Source organism: Pseudophryne corroboree, chromosome 6 (genome assembly GCF_028390025.1).
Source record: "Pseudophryne corroboree isolate aPseCor3 chromosome 6, aPseCor3.hap2, whole genome shotgun sequence".
NCBI classification, from domain to species: Eukaryota; Metazoa; Chordata; class Amphibia; order Anura; family Myobatrachidae; genus Pseudophryne; species Pseudophryne corroboree.
Genome location: NC_086449.1, coordinates 829490957 through 829512360, shown reverse-complemented (window position 1 = coordinate 829512360; position 21404 = coordinate 829490957). Strand labels below are relative to the sequence as shown.

At 49.0% G+C, this 21404-nt stretch overlaps 1 protein-coding gene across 7 annotated transcripts in view; it reads right to left on the bottom strand.

Annotated features, from left to right (window-relative positions):
• CACNA2D4 (calcium voltage-gated channel auxiliary subunit alpha2delta 4) overlaps positions 1–21404 on the bottom strand; it is a 367390-nt gene that overhangs the window by 10284 nt on the left and 335702 nt on the right. For 6 of the 7 annotated variants that reach the window (XM_063929351.1, XM_063929344.1, XM_063929349.1 and 3 more), the window contains 4 exons: positions 20605–20657; positions 20254–20309; positions 17812–17832; positions 16598–16715 (listed from right to left, as the gene is read on the bottom strand). In XM_063929351.1, the coding sequence (XP_063785421.1) occupies positions 16598–16715; positions 17812–17832; positions 20254–20309; positions 20605–20657 (248 nt within the window). The remainder of the gene's footprint in view (positions 1–16597; positions 16716–17811; positions 17833–20253; positions 20310–20604; positions 20658–21404) is intronic. The other variant, XM_063929346.1, reaches the window with a different exon arrangement.

Genomic DNA, 21404 nt, shown 5'->3' with positions numbered 1-21404 from the left:
GATGCATACGCATGCGCAGAACTGCCGGATTTTAGCCTATTAGCAATTCTGCTAATATTAGCAGCGAGCGAACAACTCGGAATGACCACCCATATGGGGTATTTATTTATTAACAGTTTCTTATAAAGCGCAACTTATTCCGTTATGCTTTAATGTACCTGTGAACTTATACATCTGCATACGAACATCTGTATATATTGCACCATTATATTGTCACATCATTGCATATGTCATTTGTGATATGATAATATGATTACTATTTAACACCCTTGCAATTCTTGTCAGGCTTGTACAACTCCATGATGTTATAGATTCATCTATTTAGTACAGGCATTCCCAACCACGGTCCTCAAGGCACACCAACAGTGCAGGTTTTAGTGATATCCAGGTTGCAGCACAGATGGTTGAATCAAAATAACTGAGCTACTAATTAAGTCACCTGTGCTGGAGCCTGGATATCACTAAAACCTGCACTGTTGGTGTGCCTTGAGGACCGTGGTTGGGAATGCCTGATTTAGTACATACCAAACAGACTATATTGCAGGATATTACTGACGCGCAGCGTGGAGGGTTAGGGTGCGTATATTGGATTATCCACTTCATGTCTGGATAAGTTTCCACCCTGCGCGACAAACCAGTCCCCCGTTTCCTTATTAGAGTGCACGAGTGTATTTACTATTGTGTTTAGTAACTGATAGATTATTGTAGAATAGTGGAATAAATATAATTATTTTATGGGTACTACATTCAGGGCAGAAAGTGGGGAAATAGCAACGATCTTGTAATAACTCTCTCCCTAGTTATATAATTAGTGCTAGCCGAATATTCATCTTACCATGCAATAAGCTTGTTGTATATGTGTCGGGGGCATGGCACCACTGGGGTATTTTCAGGGTGTATTTTCGAGAGATACCGGGGCAGAATGGGAAGAGGGGGTGGGGGGTGGCGGTGTTTGGACTGAATAACATAGAAAGATAGCGATATATCCTGCTCTCTGTCACTATAGCGGTCTCCGGCCCCTCTCTTCTGCTACTGCCTCCATTATGTAACTGATAATATTGTAACGTCGGCTCCATGCCAGGGAGCTAGGCGGATTGTGATGGCACGTTACTGGCAAGAGCCAAGACACGGGGGTAAACTTAGTAAGCGATGTGTTTGTCCGGATCTGCAAACTCAGGGGAGTGTTTGGTCAATATTTCAATCACAAAAATTTGCCACAGACAAAAGCGGGAGTGTTCAGAACACGGGTGTAATCACAAACACGATCAAATGCACCATCGGCCAAACGCTGACGTACTTTTCATAGAAAATAGGACTTTAATACCTACCGGTAAATCCTTTTCTCTTAGTCCGTAGAGGATGCTGGGGTCACATCAAGAACCATGGGGTATAGATGGGATCCGCAGGAGACATGGGCACTTTAAGACTTTGAATGGGTGTGAACTGGCTCCTCCCTCTATGCCCCTCCTCCACACTCCAGTTATAGAAACTGTGCCCAGGGAGACGGACATTTAGAGGAAAGGATTTATTGTTAAACCACGGTGAGCATATTACCAGCTCACACCTCAAGCACGCCGTGAACGTGGCATTCCACAGAATACAAGCCAACGGCATGAACAATTGCAGAACCTGACTGACAAGAAACGTAACACACCATGTGTGTAACCACAACGAATTACTGCAGATATAGTACGCACTGGGACGGGCGCCCAGCATCCTCTACGGACTAAGAGAAAAGGATTTACCGGTAGTTATTAAAATCCTATTTTCTCATATGTCCTAGAGGATGCTGGGGTCACATCAAGAACCATGGGGTTATATTAAAGCTCTAGAATGGGCGGGAGAGTGTGGACGACTCTGCAGTACCGAATGACCAAACGTGAGGTCAACCTTGGTCAAGGTATTAAACTGTATTACTTAGCCAAATTGTTTGCTAAAGCTGATCGGCAAAGTTGCAATGCCGAGACTCCCCGGTCAACTGCCCTAATTCGGTAATGGCAATCCTGCCGTGAGATGAGCATGCTGAATCGTACCACAGATCCAGAGCGCAACGGTCTGCTTGGAAGCAGGACACCCAATCTCGTTGGGAGCAAACAGGACAAACAGAGGCTGTGTTCCAAAACGGAGCCGTCCTGACGACATAAATTTTCAAAACTCTGACCACATGCAGAGACTTCGACTCAGCGAAGGCGTCGGTAGTCACAGGTACCACCAAAGGTTGGTACATGTGGAAAGGAGAAACCACCTTCGGTAGAAATTGTAGACAAGTTTCCAACTCTGCTCTATCTTCATGGAAGATCAAGTAAGGTCTCTTGTGAGACCAGGCCGCTAACTCAGACACTCGCCTTGCGTATGCCAAGACCAACCCGACGACCACTTTCCAAGTGAGGAAATTCATTCCTCCTTACTTAAAAGTTCAAACCAAAGTGATTGAAGGAACTGCAACACCCCATTAAGATCTCATGGTGCCACTGGGGCACAAATGGAGGTTGGATGTACAACATGCCCTTCACGACAGTCTGAACTTCTGGAAGGGAGTCCAATTTATTCTGAAAGAAACCCGCTAAGGCCGATTTTAATTGAGCCCGAGTTTAGGCCCGCATCCACACCTGCTTGTAGACAATGGAGAAAACGTCCTAGCTGAAACTAAGCCGCAGGAGTCTTCTTGGATTCACACCAAGAAACGTATTTTCTCCAAATACGGCAGTAATGTTTATACGTTACCCCTTTTCTAGCCCGAATAAGTGTGGAGAACTAATTCCGTGGGAATACCCTTACGGACTAGGATTTGACGGTCAACCGCCATGTCGTCAAACGTAGCCGCGGTAAGTCCTAATACACGCACGGCCCGTCGCAACAGGTCCTCGCACAGAGGAAAAAGCCATGGATCTCCTATGAGTAATTCCTGAGATCTGGATACCAAGCTCTCCTAGGCCAGTCTGGGACCATGAGGCCCGCTCAAATTTAATCCCAGAATTTTTGGAAAGAGAGAAAACGTAGGGAATACATATACCGACTGAAAACACCCACGGTGTCACCAGTGTATTCACTGTTCCTGTTTTAGGGTCCCTTGACCTGGAACTCTGAAGCTTCTTGTTGAGACGAGATGCCATCATTCCTACTTGAGGAAATCCGAATGACATGTCACCTCTTCGAAGACTACTTGGCGGAGGTCTCCCCCTCTTGGAGATCATGCCTGCTGAGGAGGTCTGCTTCTCAGTTGTCCACTCTTGGAACGAACATCACCGACAGATCGTATGTATGTTTTCCGCCCAGCGGAAAATCCTTGTGGTTTCTGCCATTGCTGGTCTGCTCTTCGTTTGTAGAAAACCGTTGTAAACGGCCCTTAACTCTAGACCATTTATGTTGTGACAAGTTTCCTAACTTGACCATCTTCCTTGGAAGTTTTCCCCACTGTGTGACTGCCCCCCCGCCTCAGAGGCTTGCATCCGTGGTCGCTAGGATCTAGTCCTGGATCTCGCACCTGCACCCCTCTAGGAGGTGAGAACTGCGCAGCCACCACGGGAATGAGATTCTGGTCTTGGAAGACAGGATTATCCTCCGGTGTATGTGTAGGTGGGAACCGGACCACTTGTCCAACATGGGACCTGCCAAACTGAGTGGCCTCGTAGGCCGCTACCATCGTTACCAGCAACCGAATGTATTGATGAATTGACACTCTTGCTGGTCTCAGAATTTGTTTGACCAGACTCTGGACCTCCAGAGCCTTTTCCCCTGGAAGACAAAACTCTCTGTAGTTCTGTGACTAGTATTATTCCCAAAACCGACAACCGCGTCGTTGGGACCAACAGTGATTCCGGCAAGTTCAGGAGCCAACCCTGTTGTTGAAGAACTGTCAGGGAGAGTGCAATGTTTTGCAACAACTGGTTCCTTGACCTCACCGTTATCAGGAGACCGTCCCAGTATGGGATAATTGTGACTCCTTACTAGCGACGGAGAACCATCATTACCGCCACCACCCTGGTGAAAATCCTTAGAGCCTTGGACAGACCAAACGGTAACATCTGAAATTGGTAATGACAACCCTGAATTGCAAACCTCAGGAAAGCCTAATGCGGAGGAAAATGTAATTAGGCCTCCATTATGTCTACTGAGACCAGGAAACAAACTCCTTTTTCCAAATTGGAAATCACTGCCCTGAGAGATTCCATCTTGGATTTGAATTTCTTTAAGTAGAAATTGAGGGATTTCAGATTTAGGATTGGTCTGACCGAGCCGTCTGGCTTCGGGACCACGAAGAGGCTTGAATAAAAACCTTCTCCCTGTTGTGACAGGGGAAACCAGGCCAATGACCTGATCCTGATACAACCCTTGTATTGCGTCGAATACTACCTCCCCGTCCGGAGGAGAATCGGTAATTTGAAAAATTGGTGAGGGGAAACATATGGAAACTCCAGTATGAACCCTTGGAACACTATTCGTAAAAGCCCCCCGGGTCCAGGTCCGTTCCAGGACTGACTGAAGAGTTTTAGACGTGGTCCCACCCGTGTGGGCTCCCGCGTCATGCGGTGGATGTGGCAGAAAACAGGGGATGATCTCTTCTCCTGTGATCTTGAAGAGGTTGCTGACCTCTTCCCTTTTCTCCTTCCTCTACCTGCAAAGAACGAGGAATCTGTATAATTGGGCCGAACTGACTGCATCCGACAATGATGCGTCATCATCCCTAGTGAGGGAACATAGGGCAAGAAGGCGGACTTACCAGCGGCAGCTGTCGAGATCAAAATAACTAGGCCGTCACCCAACCAGGCTTCACCTTCATAGGGAAGAGACTCCCCTTCTTCTCGGAATCAGCATCAGCATTGCATTGGTGAATCCACAGTGCCCTCCTAGCCGAGACCGCCATGGAATTGGCCCGTGAACCCAAGAGTCCTATATCCCTTGCAGTCGCACGAAAGTATGCTGCAGTATTTGATATGACCCAACATAAGGAGTATTCGCCAGGGTATCTACATCGGATGACAAGGTACCCGACCATATTTGAATACCACTACTCCCCCATGCGCATGTAATGGCAGGACTAACTAACGTAGTCGTGGACACATAACTTGAATATAACGTAGCTTCCTGCATACGATCCGCTGGATTTGTGACAGGGCCCCGTGCAGAACAGGGGGCGACTCCCACTTTATTCTGTCCGCGGCGGGAAAAGAAATAAACAATCAGAATCCTCATGAGGATTTGAAACCATCTTGTTAGGGCTGACCCAGACTTTCTCACACAGAGCTCTCAGCACATGAGAAGGAGGAACGATACCTCAGCTTTCATTATAACTTTATATATATACACACACACAATTATATATACACATATATATATATACACATATACATATCCACACATAGACCCCTCTGTCAGGAACAGCCAGAGTCCCCAGTGACGTCTACTGAATGCCCCCTTTTTTTTATTTTATATCTAATCAGGAAACATTATGGTCGACATAGGAAACAGTATCCGTGTCGATATCAGGGAGTAGTAACTGGGCAAAATAACATTTTTGCGACCCCGAGGGGTCTGAGGGAAATATAGCTATGAACATGACATCCTCCATAGATATTTCTATGTCTGTGTTTGGGACACAGAGTTGTGCAACCTGACTATATATATATATATATATATATATATATATATCTCCAAAGAAAGAGGACGGCACTCACAGGGTTTTGATTATAGCATTTGTAATCCAAAAATGTCAAAACTTCATCGACGTTTCGGTGTCACAGCACCGTCATCAGGATATGTAACTGTAAATAAACGTGACCAAGACAAATACAAAGCGCCACTTACCACACTTATAAAGGAGCCAAAGTACCAGGAAACACCCACACCTGTGCAGGAGCCCGGCCCGTCCGCTGGCGCGGCGAGACGCACCGCAATGACATCACCCACTGGTGCGCCAGAGTGACGCGACGCCGCTGCTAAGTTGCGTCCTGTTGCCTTAGCAGCGGCGTCGCGTCACTCTGGCGCACCAGTGGGTGATGTCATTGCGGTGCGTCTCGCCGCGCCAGCGGACGGGCCGGGCTCCTGCACAGGTGTGGGTGTTTCCTGGTACTTTGGCTCCTTTATAAGTGTGGTAAGTGGCGCTTTGTATTTGTCTTGGTCACGTTTATTTACAGTTACATATCCTGATGACGGTGCTGTGACACCGAAACGTCGATGAAGTTTTGACATTTTTGGATTACAAATGCTATAATCAAAACCCTGTGAGTGCCGTCCTCTTTCTTTGGAGTTATTGCCACGTGGACACGTGTTTGGACTGGGAGCACCGAGGTATTTGTGTTTTATTATATTGAGTGCCGATCTGCTGGAAGTTATATATATATATAATAAGAATTTACTTACCGATAATTCTATTTCTCGGAGTCCGTAGTGGATGCTGGGGTTCCTGAAAGGACCATGGGGAATAGCGGCTCCGCAGGAGACAGGGCACAAAAAGTAAAGCTTTTCCAGATCAGGTGGTGTGCACTGGCTCCTCCCCCTATGACCCTCCTCCAGACTCCAGTTAGGTACTGTGCCCGGACGAGCGTACACAATAAGGGAGGATTTTGAATCCCGGGTAAGACTCATACCAGCCACACCAATCACACCGTACAACTTGTGATCTAAACCCAGTTAACAGTATGATAACAGAGGAGCCTCTGAAAGATGGTTCCCTAAACAATAACCCGAATTAGTTAACAATAACTATGTACAAGTATTGCAGATAATCCGCACTTGGGATGGGCGCCCAGCATCCACTACGGACTCCGAGAAATAGAATTATCGGTAAGTAAATTCTTATTTTCTCTATCGTCCTAGTGGATGCTGGGGTTCCTGAAAGGACCATGGGGATTATACCAAAGCTCCCAAACGGGCGGGAGAGTGCGGATGACTCTGCAGCACCGAATGAGAGAACTCCAGGTCCTCCTTTGCCAGGGTATCAAATTTGTAGAATTTTACAAACGTGTTCTCCCCTGACCACGTAGCTGCTCGGCAGAGTTGTAATGCCGAGACCCCTCGGGCAGCCGCCCAAGATGAGCCCACCTTCCTTGTGGAATGGGCCTTAACAGATTTAGGCTGTGGCAGGCCTGCCACAGAATGTGCAAGTTGAATTGTGTTACAAATCCAACGAGCAATCGACTGCTTAGAAGCAGGCGCACCCAACTTGTTGGGTGCATACAGTATAAACAGCGAGTCAGATTTTCTGACTCCAGCCGTCCTTGAAATGTATATTTTTAAAGCTCTGACAACGTCCAACAACTTGGAGTCCTCCAAGTCGCTTGTAGCCGCAGGCACTACAATAGGCTGGTTCAGGTGAAACGCTGATACCACCTTAGGGAGAAAATGCGGACGCGTCCGCAGCTCTGCCCTATCCGAATGGAAAATTAAATAAGGGCTTTTATAAGATAAAGCCGCCAGTTTAGATACTCTCCTGGCGGACGCCAGGGCCAGTAACATAGTCACTTTCCATGTGAGATATTTCAAATCCACATTTTTTAGTGGTTCAAACCAATGGGATTTGAGGAAATCTAAAACTACATTTAGATCCCACGGTGCCACCGGAGGCACCACAGGAGGCTGTATATGCAGTACTCCTTTGACAAAAGTCTGGACCTCAGGAACTGAGGCCAATTCTTTTTGGAAGAATATTGACAGGGCCGAAATTTGAACCTTAATAGATCCCAATTTGAGACCCATAGACAATCCTGATTGCAGGAAATGTAGGAAACGACCCAGTTGAAATTCCTCCGTCGGAGCACTCCGATCCTCGCACCACGCAACATATTTCCGCCAAATGCGGTGATAATGCTTCGCGGTGACTTCCTTTCTTGCCTTAATCAAGGTAGGAATGACTTCTTCTGGAATGCCTTTTCCTTTTAGGATCTGGCGTTCAACCGCCATGCCGTCAAACGCAGCCGCGGTAAGTCTTGGAATAGACACGGTCCCTGCTGAAGCAGGTCCTGTCTTAGAGGTAGAGGCCACGGATCGTCCGTGACCATCTCTTGAAGTTCCGGGTACCAAGACCTTCTTGGCCAATCCGGAGCCACTAGTATCGTTCTTACTCCGCTTTGCCGTATGATTCTCAATACCTTTGGTATGAGAGGCAGAGGAGGAAACACATACACCGACTGGTACACCCAAGGTGTTACCAGCGCGTCCACAGCTATTGCCTGCGGATCTCTTGACCTGGCGCAATACCTGTCCAGTTTTTTGTTGAGGCGAGACGCCATCATGTCCACCATTGGTCTTTCCCAACGGTTTATTAGCATGTGGAAAACTTCTGGATGAAGTCCCCACTCTCCCGGGTGAAGATCGTGTCCGGGATGAACACTGCTGACAGTGCTATCACGTGATTCTCCGCCCAGCGAAGGATCCTGGCAGCTTCTGCCATTGCACTCCTGCTTCTTGTGCCGCCCTGTCTGTTTACATGGGCGACTGCCGTGATGTTGTCCGACTGGATCAACACCGGTCTTCCTTGAAGCAGAGGTTCCGCCTGGCTTAGAGCATTGTAGATTGCTCTTAGTTCCAGAATGTTTATGTGAAGAGACTTTTCCAGGCTCGACCACACTCCCTGGAAGTTTCTTCCTTGTGTGACTGCTCCCCAGCCTCTCAGGCTGGCGTCCGTGGTCACCAGGATCCAATCCTGTATGCCGAATCTGCGGCCCTCCAATAGATGAGCCCTCTGCAACCACCACAGAAGAGATACCCTTGTCCTTGGAGACAGGGTTATCCGCAGGTGCATCTGAAGATGCGTGCATTGATGTACAGACACCTTTCCTGGTTTTAGGAGATTCCTGACCAGGTCGGATAACTCCTTGGCTTTTTCCTCGGGAAGAAAAACCTTTTTCTGAACCGTGTCCAGAATCATCCCTAGGAACAGCAGACGAGTTGTCGGCATTAATTGGGATTTTGGAATATTCAGACTCCATCCGTGCTGCTTTAGCACCTATTGAGATATTGCTAATCCCATCTCTAGCTGTTCTCTGGACCTTGCCCTTATTAGGAGATCGTCCAAGTATGGGATAATTAATACGCCTTTTCTTCGAAGAAGAATCATCATCTCGGCCATTACCTTTGTAAAGACCCGAGGTGCCGTGGACAAACCAAACGGCAGCGTCTGAAACTGATAGTGACAGTTTTGTACAACGAACCTGAGGTACCCCTGGTGTGAGGGGTAAATTGGAACGTGGAGATACGCATCCTTGATGTCCAAGGATACCATAAAGTCCCCTTCTTCCAGGTTCGCTATCACTGCTCTGAGTGACTCCATCTTGAACTTGAACTTCTTTATGTACAGGTTCAAGGACTTCAGATTTAGAATAGGCCTTACCGAGCCATCCGGCTTCGGTACCACAAATAGAGTGGAATAATACCCCTTCCCTTGTTGTAGAAGAGGTACCTTGACTATCACCTGCTGAGAGTACAGCTTGTGAATGGCTTCCAAAACCGTCTCCCTTTCGGAAGGGGACGTTGGTAAAGCAGACTTCAGGAAACGGCGAGGTGGATCTGTCTCTAATTCCAACCTGTACCCCTGAGATATTATCTGCAGGATCCAGGGATCTACCTGCGAGTGAGCCCACTGCGCGCTGTAATTTTTGAGACGACCTCCCACCGTCCCCGAGTCCGCTTGAGAAGCCCCAGCGTCATGCTGAGGCTTTTGTAGAAGCCGGGGAAGGCTTCTGTTCCTGGGAAGGAGCTGCCTGTTGCTGTTTCTTCCCTCGACCTCTGCCTCGTGGCAGATATGAATAGCCCTTTGCTCTCTTATTTTTAAAGGAACGAAAGGGCTGCGGTTGAAAAGTCGGTGCCTTTTTCTGTTGGGGAGTGACTTGAGGTAGAAAGGTGGATTTCCCGGCTGTAGCCGTGGCCACCAAATCTGATAGACCGACTCCAAATAACTCCTCCCCTTTATACGGCAAAACTTCCATATGCCGTTTTGAATCCGCATCACCTGACCACTGTCGCGTCCATAAAGCTCTTCTGGCCGAAATGGACATAGCACTTACCCGTGATGCCAGTGTGCAGATATCCCTCTGTGCATCACGCATATAAAGAAATGCATCCTTTATTTGTTCTAACGACAGTAAAATATTGTCCCTGTCCAGGGTATCAATATTTTCAATCAGGGACTCTGACCAAACTACCCCAGCACTGCACATCCAGGCAGTCGCTATAGCTGGTCGTAGTATAACACCTGCATGTGTGTATATACTTTTTTGGATATTTTCCATCCTCCTATCTGATGGATCTTTAAGTGCGGCCGTCTCAGGAGAAGGTAACGCCACTTGTTTTGATAAGCGTGTTAGCGCCTTGTCCACCCTAGGAGGTGTTTCCCAGCGCTCCCTAACCTCTGACGGGAAAGGGTATAATGCCAATAATTTCTTTGAAATTATCAGCTTTTTATCAGGGGCAACCCACGCTTCATCACACACGTCATTTAATTCTTCTGATTCAGGAAAAACTATAGGTAGTTTTTTCACACCCCACATAATACCCTGTTTAGTGGTACCTGTAGTATCAGCTAAATGTAACGCCTCCTTCATTGCCAAAATCATATAACGTGTGGCCCTACTGGAAAATACGGTTGATTCGTCACCGTCACCACTGGAATCAGTGCCTGTGTCTGGGTCTGTGTCGACCGACTGAGGCAAAGGGCGTTTTACAGCCCCTGACGGTGTTTGAGGCGCCTGGACAGGCACTAATTGATTGTCCGGCCGCCTCATGTCGTCAAACGACTGCTTTAGCGTGTTGACACTATCCCGTAATTCCATAAATAAAGGCATCCATTCTGGTGTCGACCCCCTAGGAGGTGACATCCCCATATTTGGCAATTGCTCCGCCTCCACACCAATATCGTCCTCATACATGTCGACACACACGTACCGACACACAGCAGACACACAGGGAATGCTCTAAACGAAGACAGGACCCACTAGCCCTTTGGGGAGACAGAGGGAGAGTCTGCCAGCACACACCAAAAAGCGCTATATATGACAGGGATAGCCTTATAATAAGTGCTCCCTCATAGCTGCTTTATATATATCAAGATATTGCCATTAAATTTGCCCCCCCTCTCTGTTTTACCCTGTTTCTGTAGTGCAGTGCAGGGGAGAGACCTGGGAGCCGTCCTGACCAGCGGAGCTGTGAGAGGAAATGGCGCCGTGTGCTGAGGAGATAGGCCCCGTCCCTTTTTCGGCGGGCTCGTCTCCCGCTATTTTGTGAATACAGGCAGGGGTTAAATATCTCCATATAGCCTCTGGGGGCTATATGTGAGGTATTTTTAGCCTTTATATAGGTTTACATTTGCCTCCCAGGGCGCCCCCCCCCAGCGCCCTGCACCCTCAGTGACTGCGTGTGAAGTGTGCTGAGAGGAAAATGGCGCACAGCTGCAGTGCTGTGCGCTACCTTTAGAAGACTGAGGAGTCTTCTGCCGCCGATTCTGGACCTCTTCTTACTTCAGCATCTGCAAGGGGGCCGGCGGCGCGGCTCCGGTGACCATCCAGGCTGTACCTGTGATCGTCCCTCTGGAGCTGATGTCCAGTAGCCAAGAAGCCAATCCATCCTGCACGCAGGTGAGTTCACTTCTTCTCCCCTCTGTCCCTCGTTGCAGTGATCCTGTTGCCAGCAGGAATCACTGTAAAATAAAAAACCTAAGCTAAACTTTCTCTAAGCAGCTCTTTATGAGAGCCACCTAGAATTGCACCCTTCTCGGCCGGGCACAAAAATCTAACTGGAGTCTGGAGGAGGGTCATAGGGGGAGGAGCCAGTGCACACCACCTGATCTGGAAAAGCTTTACTTTTTGTGCCCTGTCTCCTGCGGAGCCGCTATTCCCCATGGTCCTTTCAGGAACCCCAGCATCCACTAGGACGATAGAGAAATATATATATACCCTTTCTGATATACAAATATATACAAATTTTTACCCAATCAGATAATGGTGGTGCCTACATGGCCACCCACACACGTCTGTGTCCCTAATATTGTTTTCTCTTGGGAAAAACATTCAGCCAGCGACGTGACGACACACATGTACCATCAAGAGCCGGTGGTGCCGACAGGGTCACTCCCACAGCCGTTCGTGGGAGGAGCACTCAGCCTCAGACATGCCGACACACGTGTACCAAAACCCACCGACACACCGGGCATATAGGGGACAGACCCACAGTAAAGTCTGTCAGAGAGACACAGAGGAAGATTGCCAGCCCCCACAACCCAGCGCTCAATCACCGGTTCTGAAACATTAAGGAATGCCCCAGACCTGCAGCGCTTTTATATTAAATATATATATATATATATATATATTGCACCAATATTTCTGTCCCCCCCCCCGTTTTGCACCCTGATTTTTATTCAGAAGTGTGAGGAAGGACCAGCGTGTCTGCATAGAAAATGGCGCTGAGCTGTGTGAGCTGAGAGGACTAAGCCCCGCCCCCTTAATGGCACGCTTCAGTCCCGCTATTTTCAACTAAATCAGTCTTATTTTTGAGGTTTATATGCAGCCCAGGGCGCCCCCCCCCCCCTCCCCCGCGCCCTGCACCCTGTAGTGCTGTTGTGTGTGGGACCATGGCGCGCAGCGTGTGATCGCTGTGCGGTACCTTATAAGCCGTCACTGAAGTCTTCTTTTCTTCTTCTACTCACCTGTCTTCTGACTTCTGGCTCTTCAAGGGTGGTGACGGCCGGCTCTGGGAATGAGCCCCTAGGCGAACCTAGTGTTCCAAACCCTCAGGAGCTAATGGTGTCATGTAGCCTAAGAAGCAGGGCCTTGAAACTCACAAAAGTAGGTCTGCTTCTCTCCCCTCAGTCCCACGATGCAGGGAGAATGTTGCCAGCAGAGCTCCCTGAAAATAAAAAACCTAACATACCGGTAAGTCTTTTCAGAGAAACTCAGTAGAGCTCCTCAGAGTGCATCCAGTCTCCCTAGGCACAATTCTAAACTGGAGTCTGGAGGAGGGGCATAGAGGAAGGAGCCAGTTCACACCCATTCAAAGTCTTAAAGTGCCCATGTCTCCTGCGGATCCCGTCTATACCCCATGGTTCTTGATGTGACCCCAGCATCCTCTAGGACGTATGAGAAAACAACAGAACACGGAAAGTCTTGTTTGCACCTGTGAATTGTCCAAACTGTATACCACCTCCTCCTTGTATACCACCTCCTCCTTGTATACCACCTCCTCCCTGCACACCAACTCCTCCCTGCATACCACCTCCTCCCTGCACACCACCTCCTACCTGCATACCACCTCCTTCCTGCTCACCACCTCCTACCTGCATACCACCTCCTTCCTTTATACCACCTCCTCCCTGCACACCACCTCCTCCCTGCACACCACCTCCTCCCTGCACACCACTTCCTCCCTGCACACCAACTCCTCCCTGTATACCACCTCCTACCTGTATACCACTTCCTCCCTATATACCACCTCCTCCCTGTATACCACCTCCTCCCTGCACACCACCTCTTTCCTGTATACCACCTCATCCCTGCACACCACCTCCTCCCTGCACACCACCTCCTCCCTGCATACCACTTCCTCCCTGCACACCCCCTCCTCCCTGTATACCACCTCCTCCCTGTATACCACTTCCTCCCTATATACCACCTCCTCCCTGTATACCAACTCCTCCCTGCACACCACCTCCTCCCTGTATACCACCTCCTCCCTGTATACCACCTCCTCCCTGTATACCACCTTCTCCCTGCACACACCCTCCTCCCTGTATACCACCTCCTCCCTGTATACCACTTCCTCGCTATATATCACCTCCTCCCTGTATACCACCTCCTCCCTGTATACCACTTCCTCCCTATATACCACCTCCTCCCTGCACACCCCCTCCTCCCTGCACACCCCCTCCTCCCTGTATACCACCTCCTTCCTGTATACCACTTCCTCCCTATATACCACCTCCTCCCTGTATACCACTTCCTCCCTATATACCACCTCCTCCCTGTATACCACCTCCTCCCTGCACACCCCCTCCTCCCTGTATACCACTTCCTCCCTATATACCACCTCCTTCCTGTATACCACTTCCTCCCTGTATACCACCTCCTCCCTGCACACCACCTCCTCCCTGCTCACCACCTCCTACCTGCATACCACCTCCTTCCTGTATACCACCTCCCCCCTGCACACCACCTACTCCCTGTATACCACTTCCTCCCTGCATACCACCTCCTTCCTGTATACCACCTCCTCCCTATATACCACCTCCTCCCTGCACACCACCTCCTCCCTGTATACCACCTCCTCCCTGCACACCCCCTCCTCCCTGTATACCACCTCCTCCCTGTATACCACTTTCTCCCTATATACCACCTCTTCCCTGTATACCACTTCCTCCCTGTATACCACTTCCTCCCTGTATACCACCTCCTCCCTGCACACCACCTCCTCCCTATATACCACTTCCTCCCTGTATACCACTTCCTCCCTATATACCACCTCCTCCCTGTATACCACCTCCTCCCTGTACACCCCCTCCTCCCTGTATACCACCTCCTCCCTGTATACCACTTCCTCCCTATATACCACCTCCTCCCTGTATACCACTTCCTCCCTGTATACCACCTCCTCCCAGCACACCACCTCCTCCCTGTATACCACCTCCTCCCTGTATACCACCTCCTCCCTGTATACCACCTCCTCCCTGCACACACCCTCCTCCCTGTATACCATCTCCTCCCTGTATACCACTTCCTCGCTATATATCACCTCCTCCCTGTATACCACTTCCTCCCTATATACCACCTCCTCCCTGCACACCCCCTCCTCCCTGTATACCACCTCCTTCCTGTATACCACTTCCTCCCTATATACCACCTCCTCCCTGTATACCACTTCCTCCCTATATACCACCTCCTCCCTGTATACCACCTCCTCCCTGTATACCACCTCCTCCCTGCACACCCCCTCCTCCCTGTATACCACCTCCTCCCTGTATACCACTTCCTCTCTATATACCACCTCCTCCCTGTATACCACTTCCTCCCTGTATACCTCCTCCCTGCACACCACCTCCTCCCTGCTCACCACCTCCTACCTGCATACCACCTCCTTCCTGTATACCACCTCCTTCCTGTATACCACCTCCCCCCTGCACACCACCTCCTCCCTGCACACCACCTACTCCCTGTATACCACTTCCTCCCTGTATACCACCTCCTTCCTGCATACCACCTCCTCCCTGCATACCACCTCCTCCCTGCACACCACCTCCTCCCTGCATACCACCTCCTACCTGTATACCACTTCCTCCCTGTATACCACCTCCTCCCTGCATACCACCTCCTTCCTGTATACCACTTCCTCCCTGTATACCACCTCCTCCCTGTATACCACTTCCTCCCTGTATACCACCTCCTCCCTGTATACCACCTCCTCCCTGTATACCACCTCCTCCCTGTATACCACCTTATCCCTGCACACCCCCTCCTCCCTGTATACCACCTCCTCCCTGCACACCCCCTCCTCCCTGTATACAACTTCCTCCCTGTATACCACCTCCTCCCTGCATACCACCTCCTCCCTGTATACCACTTCCTCCCTGTATACCACCTCCTCCCTGTATACCACTTCCTCCCTATATACCACCTCCTCCCTGTATACCACCTCCTCCCTGCACACTCCCTCCTCCCTGTATACCACCTCCTCCCTATATACCACCTCCTCCCTGTATACCACCTCCTCCCTGCACACCCCCTCCTCCCTGTATACCACCTCCTCCCTGTATACCACTTCATCCCTATATACCACCTCCTCCCTGTATACCACTTCATCCCTATATACCACCTCCACCATGCATCACAGCCATTTACGGGATTGTTTGGTGATTCTCAGTGAAACTGTTGCATACACCATCGGAAAACACAAAACATGGGAGCGTAGTAACATAAATAGTTTCTGAGGGTGAAAAAAGACAATTTGTCCACCGAGTTCAACCTGTTAGTGGTCTCCTAGACTAAAATATTTTTTAAACTAATTTGAACTGTGGTGAATGTTTAGCCGTTGACTCAAATACTCCTTTCTTTTATTACTATAGTGCATGATTTACCCACCATAACCCTGTATATACTTATCCATTAGGAATTTATCTAGCCTATTCTTAAAAGTAATGACCAGGTCCGCCATTACTACTCTCTCCGGCAGGGAATTCCAAATACGTATTGTCCTTACTGTGAAGAAACCTTTCTATCTCTGTGTACGAAATCTCCTCTCCTCTAACCTAATCGGGTGTCCGCGTGTCCTCTGTGATGATCTTGCCAAAAACATATCCCCCGCTATTGACCCCTTATATATTTGTAAATGTTTATCGTGTCCCCTCTCAATCTCCTTTTTTCCAGTGTAAACATGCCTAGCCTAGCAAGCTTTTCCTAATATCCTAGCATCTCCATCCTTTTTAATGAAGTACCTTTCTGTATTTCAGTAAAAAAAAAGGTCCCTAATCTCGGACAAACGGGTGAGATTTGATTTTTAGTAAATTTACCCCTTATTGTTAATGTGACCTGACCGCAGCACGCGGGGAGCTGGTGGCGCGATATGTGGTATAAACCATGACTGGGGGGTGGAATGGGTGCGGGTGAGTGGGTGTGGGTCTTACTTTTGGCAGTAGCCGCATGCGATGATTCCATTAGCCTCCTGGATTGAGGTGTCATGCATGAAGGCCGGGTACTCGGTGTCACACGGCTGTAGCATGTCTTGCTTCTTGTGCTTGTGAGCTGCAGGTAGAAGGGGACACATGGGATTATGTCACTGACTATGACCTGAGCATGGGAGGCTGATGTGGGTGAGGAGCTGAGAGGACAGGGTCAGGAGGTATAGAGCCTGATGCACAGCGAGACCTATGCCGATCTGCTCAGTGCGGCTTATGTGACATCATCCTGTGCATCGCAGGTATGCCTGATTCTGGCATCACTTACACTCGCATGGGCCTAGAGGGTGAGACGGAGGCTGAGTACAGGAAGGCAGTGGAAAGATGCAGGGCGGCACTGAGAAAGTCGTATTATTTGCGGGTGGACAAGAGCAGGACAAATGCACAATGATGCCAGATACCAGCACTAGTGATTGGCTGATGGACACATACACCAATGATGCTACCTGGTGCTTCTGTCAATGCTCGGGCATACTGTATATTATGTTTTGTGTGCAAGTATAGTGATTGCAGCCACTTTGCTTATGCACTATACTGAGGCCAGCTGTGCATCCGGCCCATTGGGCGAGGAATAAGGGGCACAAAGTAACATCAATGAGTGAGGGGCAGGGTCATTGAGTAAAAGGTTGTAAATGACAGAATGTGAGTGACAGGGTGTGAGTGTGCGGATGTGACAGGTTGTGTCTCGTTGCAAGTGACAGGATGTGAGTGACAGGCTGTGAGAGACAGGATGTGAGTGACAGGCTGTGACGAGACAGGATGTGAGCGACAGGCTGTGAGTGACAGATTGTGAGTGACAGATTGTGTGTGATAGGATGTGAGTGACAGGCTGTGAGTGACAGATTGTGAGTGACAGGATATGAGAGACAAGATGTGTGTGACAGGATATTAGAGACAGTATGTGTGTGACAGGATATGAGAGACAGGATGTGTGTGACAGGATGTGAGTGACAGGATATGAGAGACATGATGTGTGTGACAGATTGTAAGTGACAGGATGTGAGTGACAGGCTATGAGAGACAGATTGTGTGTGACAGGATGTGTGTGACACGTGATTAAATTCAGGGTGACGTCACAGAAGATTGCTCTCGTGTCACTGTTCTGCAATGTATTTGGCATGCGCTCACTCAGGCGAGTGGAGGACTGGCACTCTCTTACTTACAGTGATGGAAAAAGGACTTTGCTGCATGTCAGGTGAAAGGTCACATGATGAATGAGACGTCAATGAGGTCACATGGATGAAGAATGAATGAAAGAAATGAGGAGAGATGCTGTGACATCATCAACCACATATTACATGATGACACATACACGTCACACGTTCTTCAAAACATCAATCGGCCAAATTACTACAGTAACAATGACATCTGGCTATAACACAGCATAAGAGGGGTTAATTCAGGAATGCTGATTCCGTAAGATGTGTCACCCTGTGACATCATCACCCCCCCATCCCCCACCCTCCACAATGTAACCCCACAGACCAGTAAGATGTGTCACCCTGTGACATCATCACCCCCCCATCCCCCACCCTCCACAATGTAACCCCACAGACCAGTAAGATGTGTCACCCTGTGACATCATCACCCCCCATCCCCCACCCTCCACAATGTAACCCCACAGACCAGTAAGATGTGTCACCCTGTGACATCATCACCCCCCATCCCCCACCCTCCACAATGTAACCCCACAGACCAGTAAGATGTGTCACCCTGTGACATCATCACCCCCCCATCCCCCACCCTCCACAATGTAACCGCACAGACCAGTAAGATGTGTCACCCTGTGACATCATCACCCCCCATCCCCCACCCTCCACAATGTAACCCCACAGACCAGTAAGATGTGTCACCCTGTGACATCATCACCCCCCATCCCCCACCCTCCACAATGTAACCCCACAGACCAGTAAGATGTGTCACCCTGTGACATCATCACCCCCCATCCCCGACCCTCCACAATGTAACCCCACAGACCAGTAAGATGTGTCACCCTGTGACATCATCACGTCCTGTGGCCGGAGACCCTGGCGGCCACATGGTTATTGGCGGCCACGGCACGTAAGGGGTTAGCCCTTAAGTGCCCAGGGCCATTTTAAGGACAACTGGTGCTAGGCACCATATTTGAAATGTACTTACGGCGCTGACTCTTTAAAATATGTTTAATGATGTGTTTTAACATGTCATATGTAGTGCTCTGTGCACAGGTGTAGGATTGCATGTTTAAATGTATGTCTATTTAAGATGTGGTCACCTGTATTTTAAAGGAAAAAAATGCACTTTCCCCTGTCTTCTGGGAATAGGAAATGGCATGCTAATTGCCCTCTGCTAGCAGATGGGGGGAATGACAAAACCTTTTAATGTTGGACAGTGCACAGCAGGTAAAGGCTGGGTGTGAGTTCCTTAGAGAAAGATGTTAATCACTGGGAATTTCCTTATCCCATATGTAAATTGGTAATGACTGGTATGGGTTTGGAAACGTGTAATTATTTATGTAGCTGGTTTAAATGATATACGAATCCTGAATGGTATATGCAGGAAGGATGATAAATATTTGTATTTTGAAGCTATGTGTTAAATGTCTCAAAGTGGAAGTGTAAATTACCAGGTGGTAGGAATTGGCGTTTAAATGACACCAAACTTTGTGTGTGACAGGAAGGAGGAAGTTGCTTCATACACATATCCTTTTAAAATGTAATATATTTATATTTTGTAAGTTATCCTGATTGGATGGAAAGGACTCAGGTGGAAACTACCCACTGAGATGCATTGTGGTATAACTGTATAAAAAGAGGAGGCCTGTGAGCTTCAGAGTGTATTATACCAACTCATTCTGCTGTGAACATCTTGCTGTACGCTGTTTCCCCTAGCAATAGGGAAGAGTTCTCTTTAGAACTATCGCAAATAAACATCATCTGCCTCAAGAACACCACTTCATCTTGTGACCTGCAGGGCTAGGCGAAACCTAGCTCAGTTTTCCGGCTCTCCAGGGTGTAACCAGCGTCTCCAAGCTCCGCCTCCAGCCAGCTACCAGTTAGAGGCCTAGTCAAGCGACTAGTGGGGATTCGTCAACACCACACCGATGTGGTAAGGCGGCGTGTCGACGCATACCAAGCAGAACCTTGGTTCCAGACACCACGGCAGGTTAGGAGTTTGGTGGTGGCAGCGTAGAACCCGCCCACTGCGCAGTGTGTGGAGTCAGTAACAGGCTGTTACTGATGGTAAGCGGGAATCCCCTATGTGGTCAGGTCCCGTGTGACCTAAACATTTATTCTGTGTACGGGTGAGGGCTGTCGTACGGGACCGTCCGGTCACACACCCCATCCCCGACCCTCCACAATGTAACCCCACAGACCAGTAAGATGTGTCACCCTGTGACATCATCACCCTCCCATCCCCCACCCTCCACAATGTAACCCCACAGACCAGCAGAACCACTTTATGTGTACCAAATAATCACATTCTAGAGGAAGGTAGCCTAAGACTATCCAGCTGTGGACTACAAATCCCAGCAGCTGAAGAGCCAAGGGTTTACATAAGACATGAACAAACGGCTGCACCCAATCCTTTCCAATAAAGACACAATGTGATTCATGGTCACCTACCTTCTGCGGTGTTATCAGAGGACCATAATGGACAAATACTGAACTCCAGGATAAACCTACAAGTCAGGGGGAGAACATAGAAACGTATGGCAGGTTATTTCAGGCATATTGGCATGGGTGTATGTAGCCTCCAGCTATCCAGCTGTATGGACCTTTGCATGGTGTTATGTAGATACAGGGGCTTCAGCAGTGTGCAGGTAATTACTGTATAATGTAATGTATAATATAGCCGTAGGTGACCTGGCCCCACATTAATCCCACCCAGAGACACATCCAGGGTCACAGAAGACGCTCGGCTCTACCTGGCCCTGATATAACAGAGTGATGTCATCTTACGGGCGACATACTTACAGGACGAGGTTACTGAGGAGCCACTGGGCGGCTGAGACCAAGGCGAAGAGCGGCTGGAAGACAGGAGGAACGAGACGGTCAGACCCACTTGAGTCAATAGAACCTGTATATTAAAGCTTTGCTCCTAGGTAAGATTACAGGAGCCATGACACAGACAGGTATATCCAGCGCAGGCTCTGGTGCTGGTCACTTATACTGCGCCCCGGGGGGTGAGGGTTAGATTTAAGGTGTGGGGAGGAGGGGGGGGGGGGGGGGGTTTGCTTGCAGGGAGGAGAATTTGGGGTTAGGCAGCACTGGCGAGGGTTAGGTTTAGGCAGCGGGGGGAATGGGGGGTAATGTTTAGACTGCGAGGAGGGTGGGCTAGGGGGACGGGGGTTAAGTATTAAGTATACTTACCATCCCCGGTCGGGTGGCAAATAGAACCAAACCCGTACATACCGTGTCTGGCCATATACACACAATATACACTATACTGCTTTGTATATTACACATGACGTACGCCCGCCATCTTGCTCTATCCTGCTCTGTATATTACACATGACGTACAGTCACCATCTTGCTCTATCCTGCTCTGTATATAACACATGACGTACAGTCACCATCTTGCTCTATCCTGCTCTGTATATTACACATCATACGCCCGCCATCTTGCTCTATCCTGCTCTGTATATTACATGTCATACGGCCGCCATCTTGCTCTATCCTGCTCTGTATATAACACATGACGTACAGTCACCATCTTGCTCTATCCTGCTCTGTATATTACATGTCATACGGCCGCCATCTTGCTCTATCCTGCT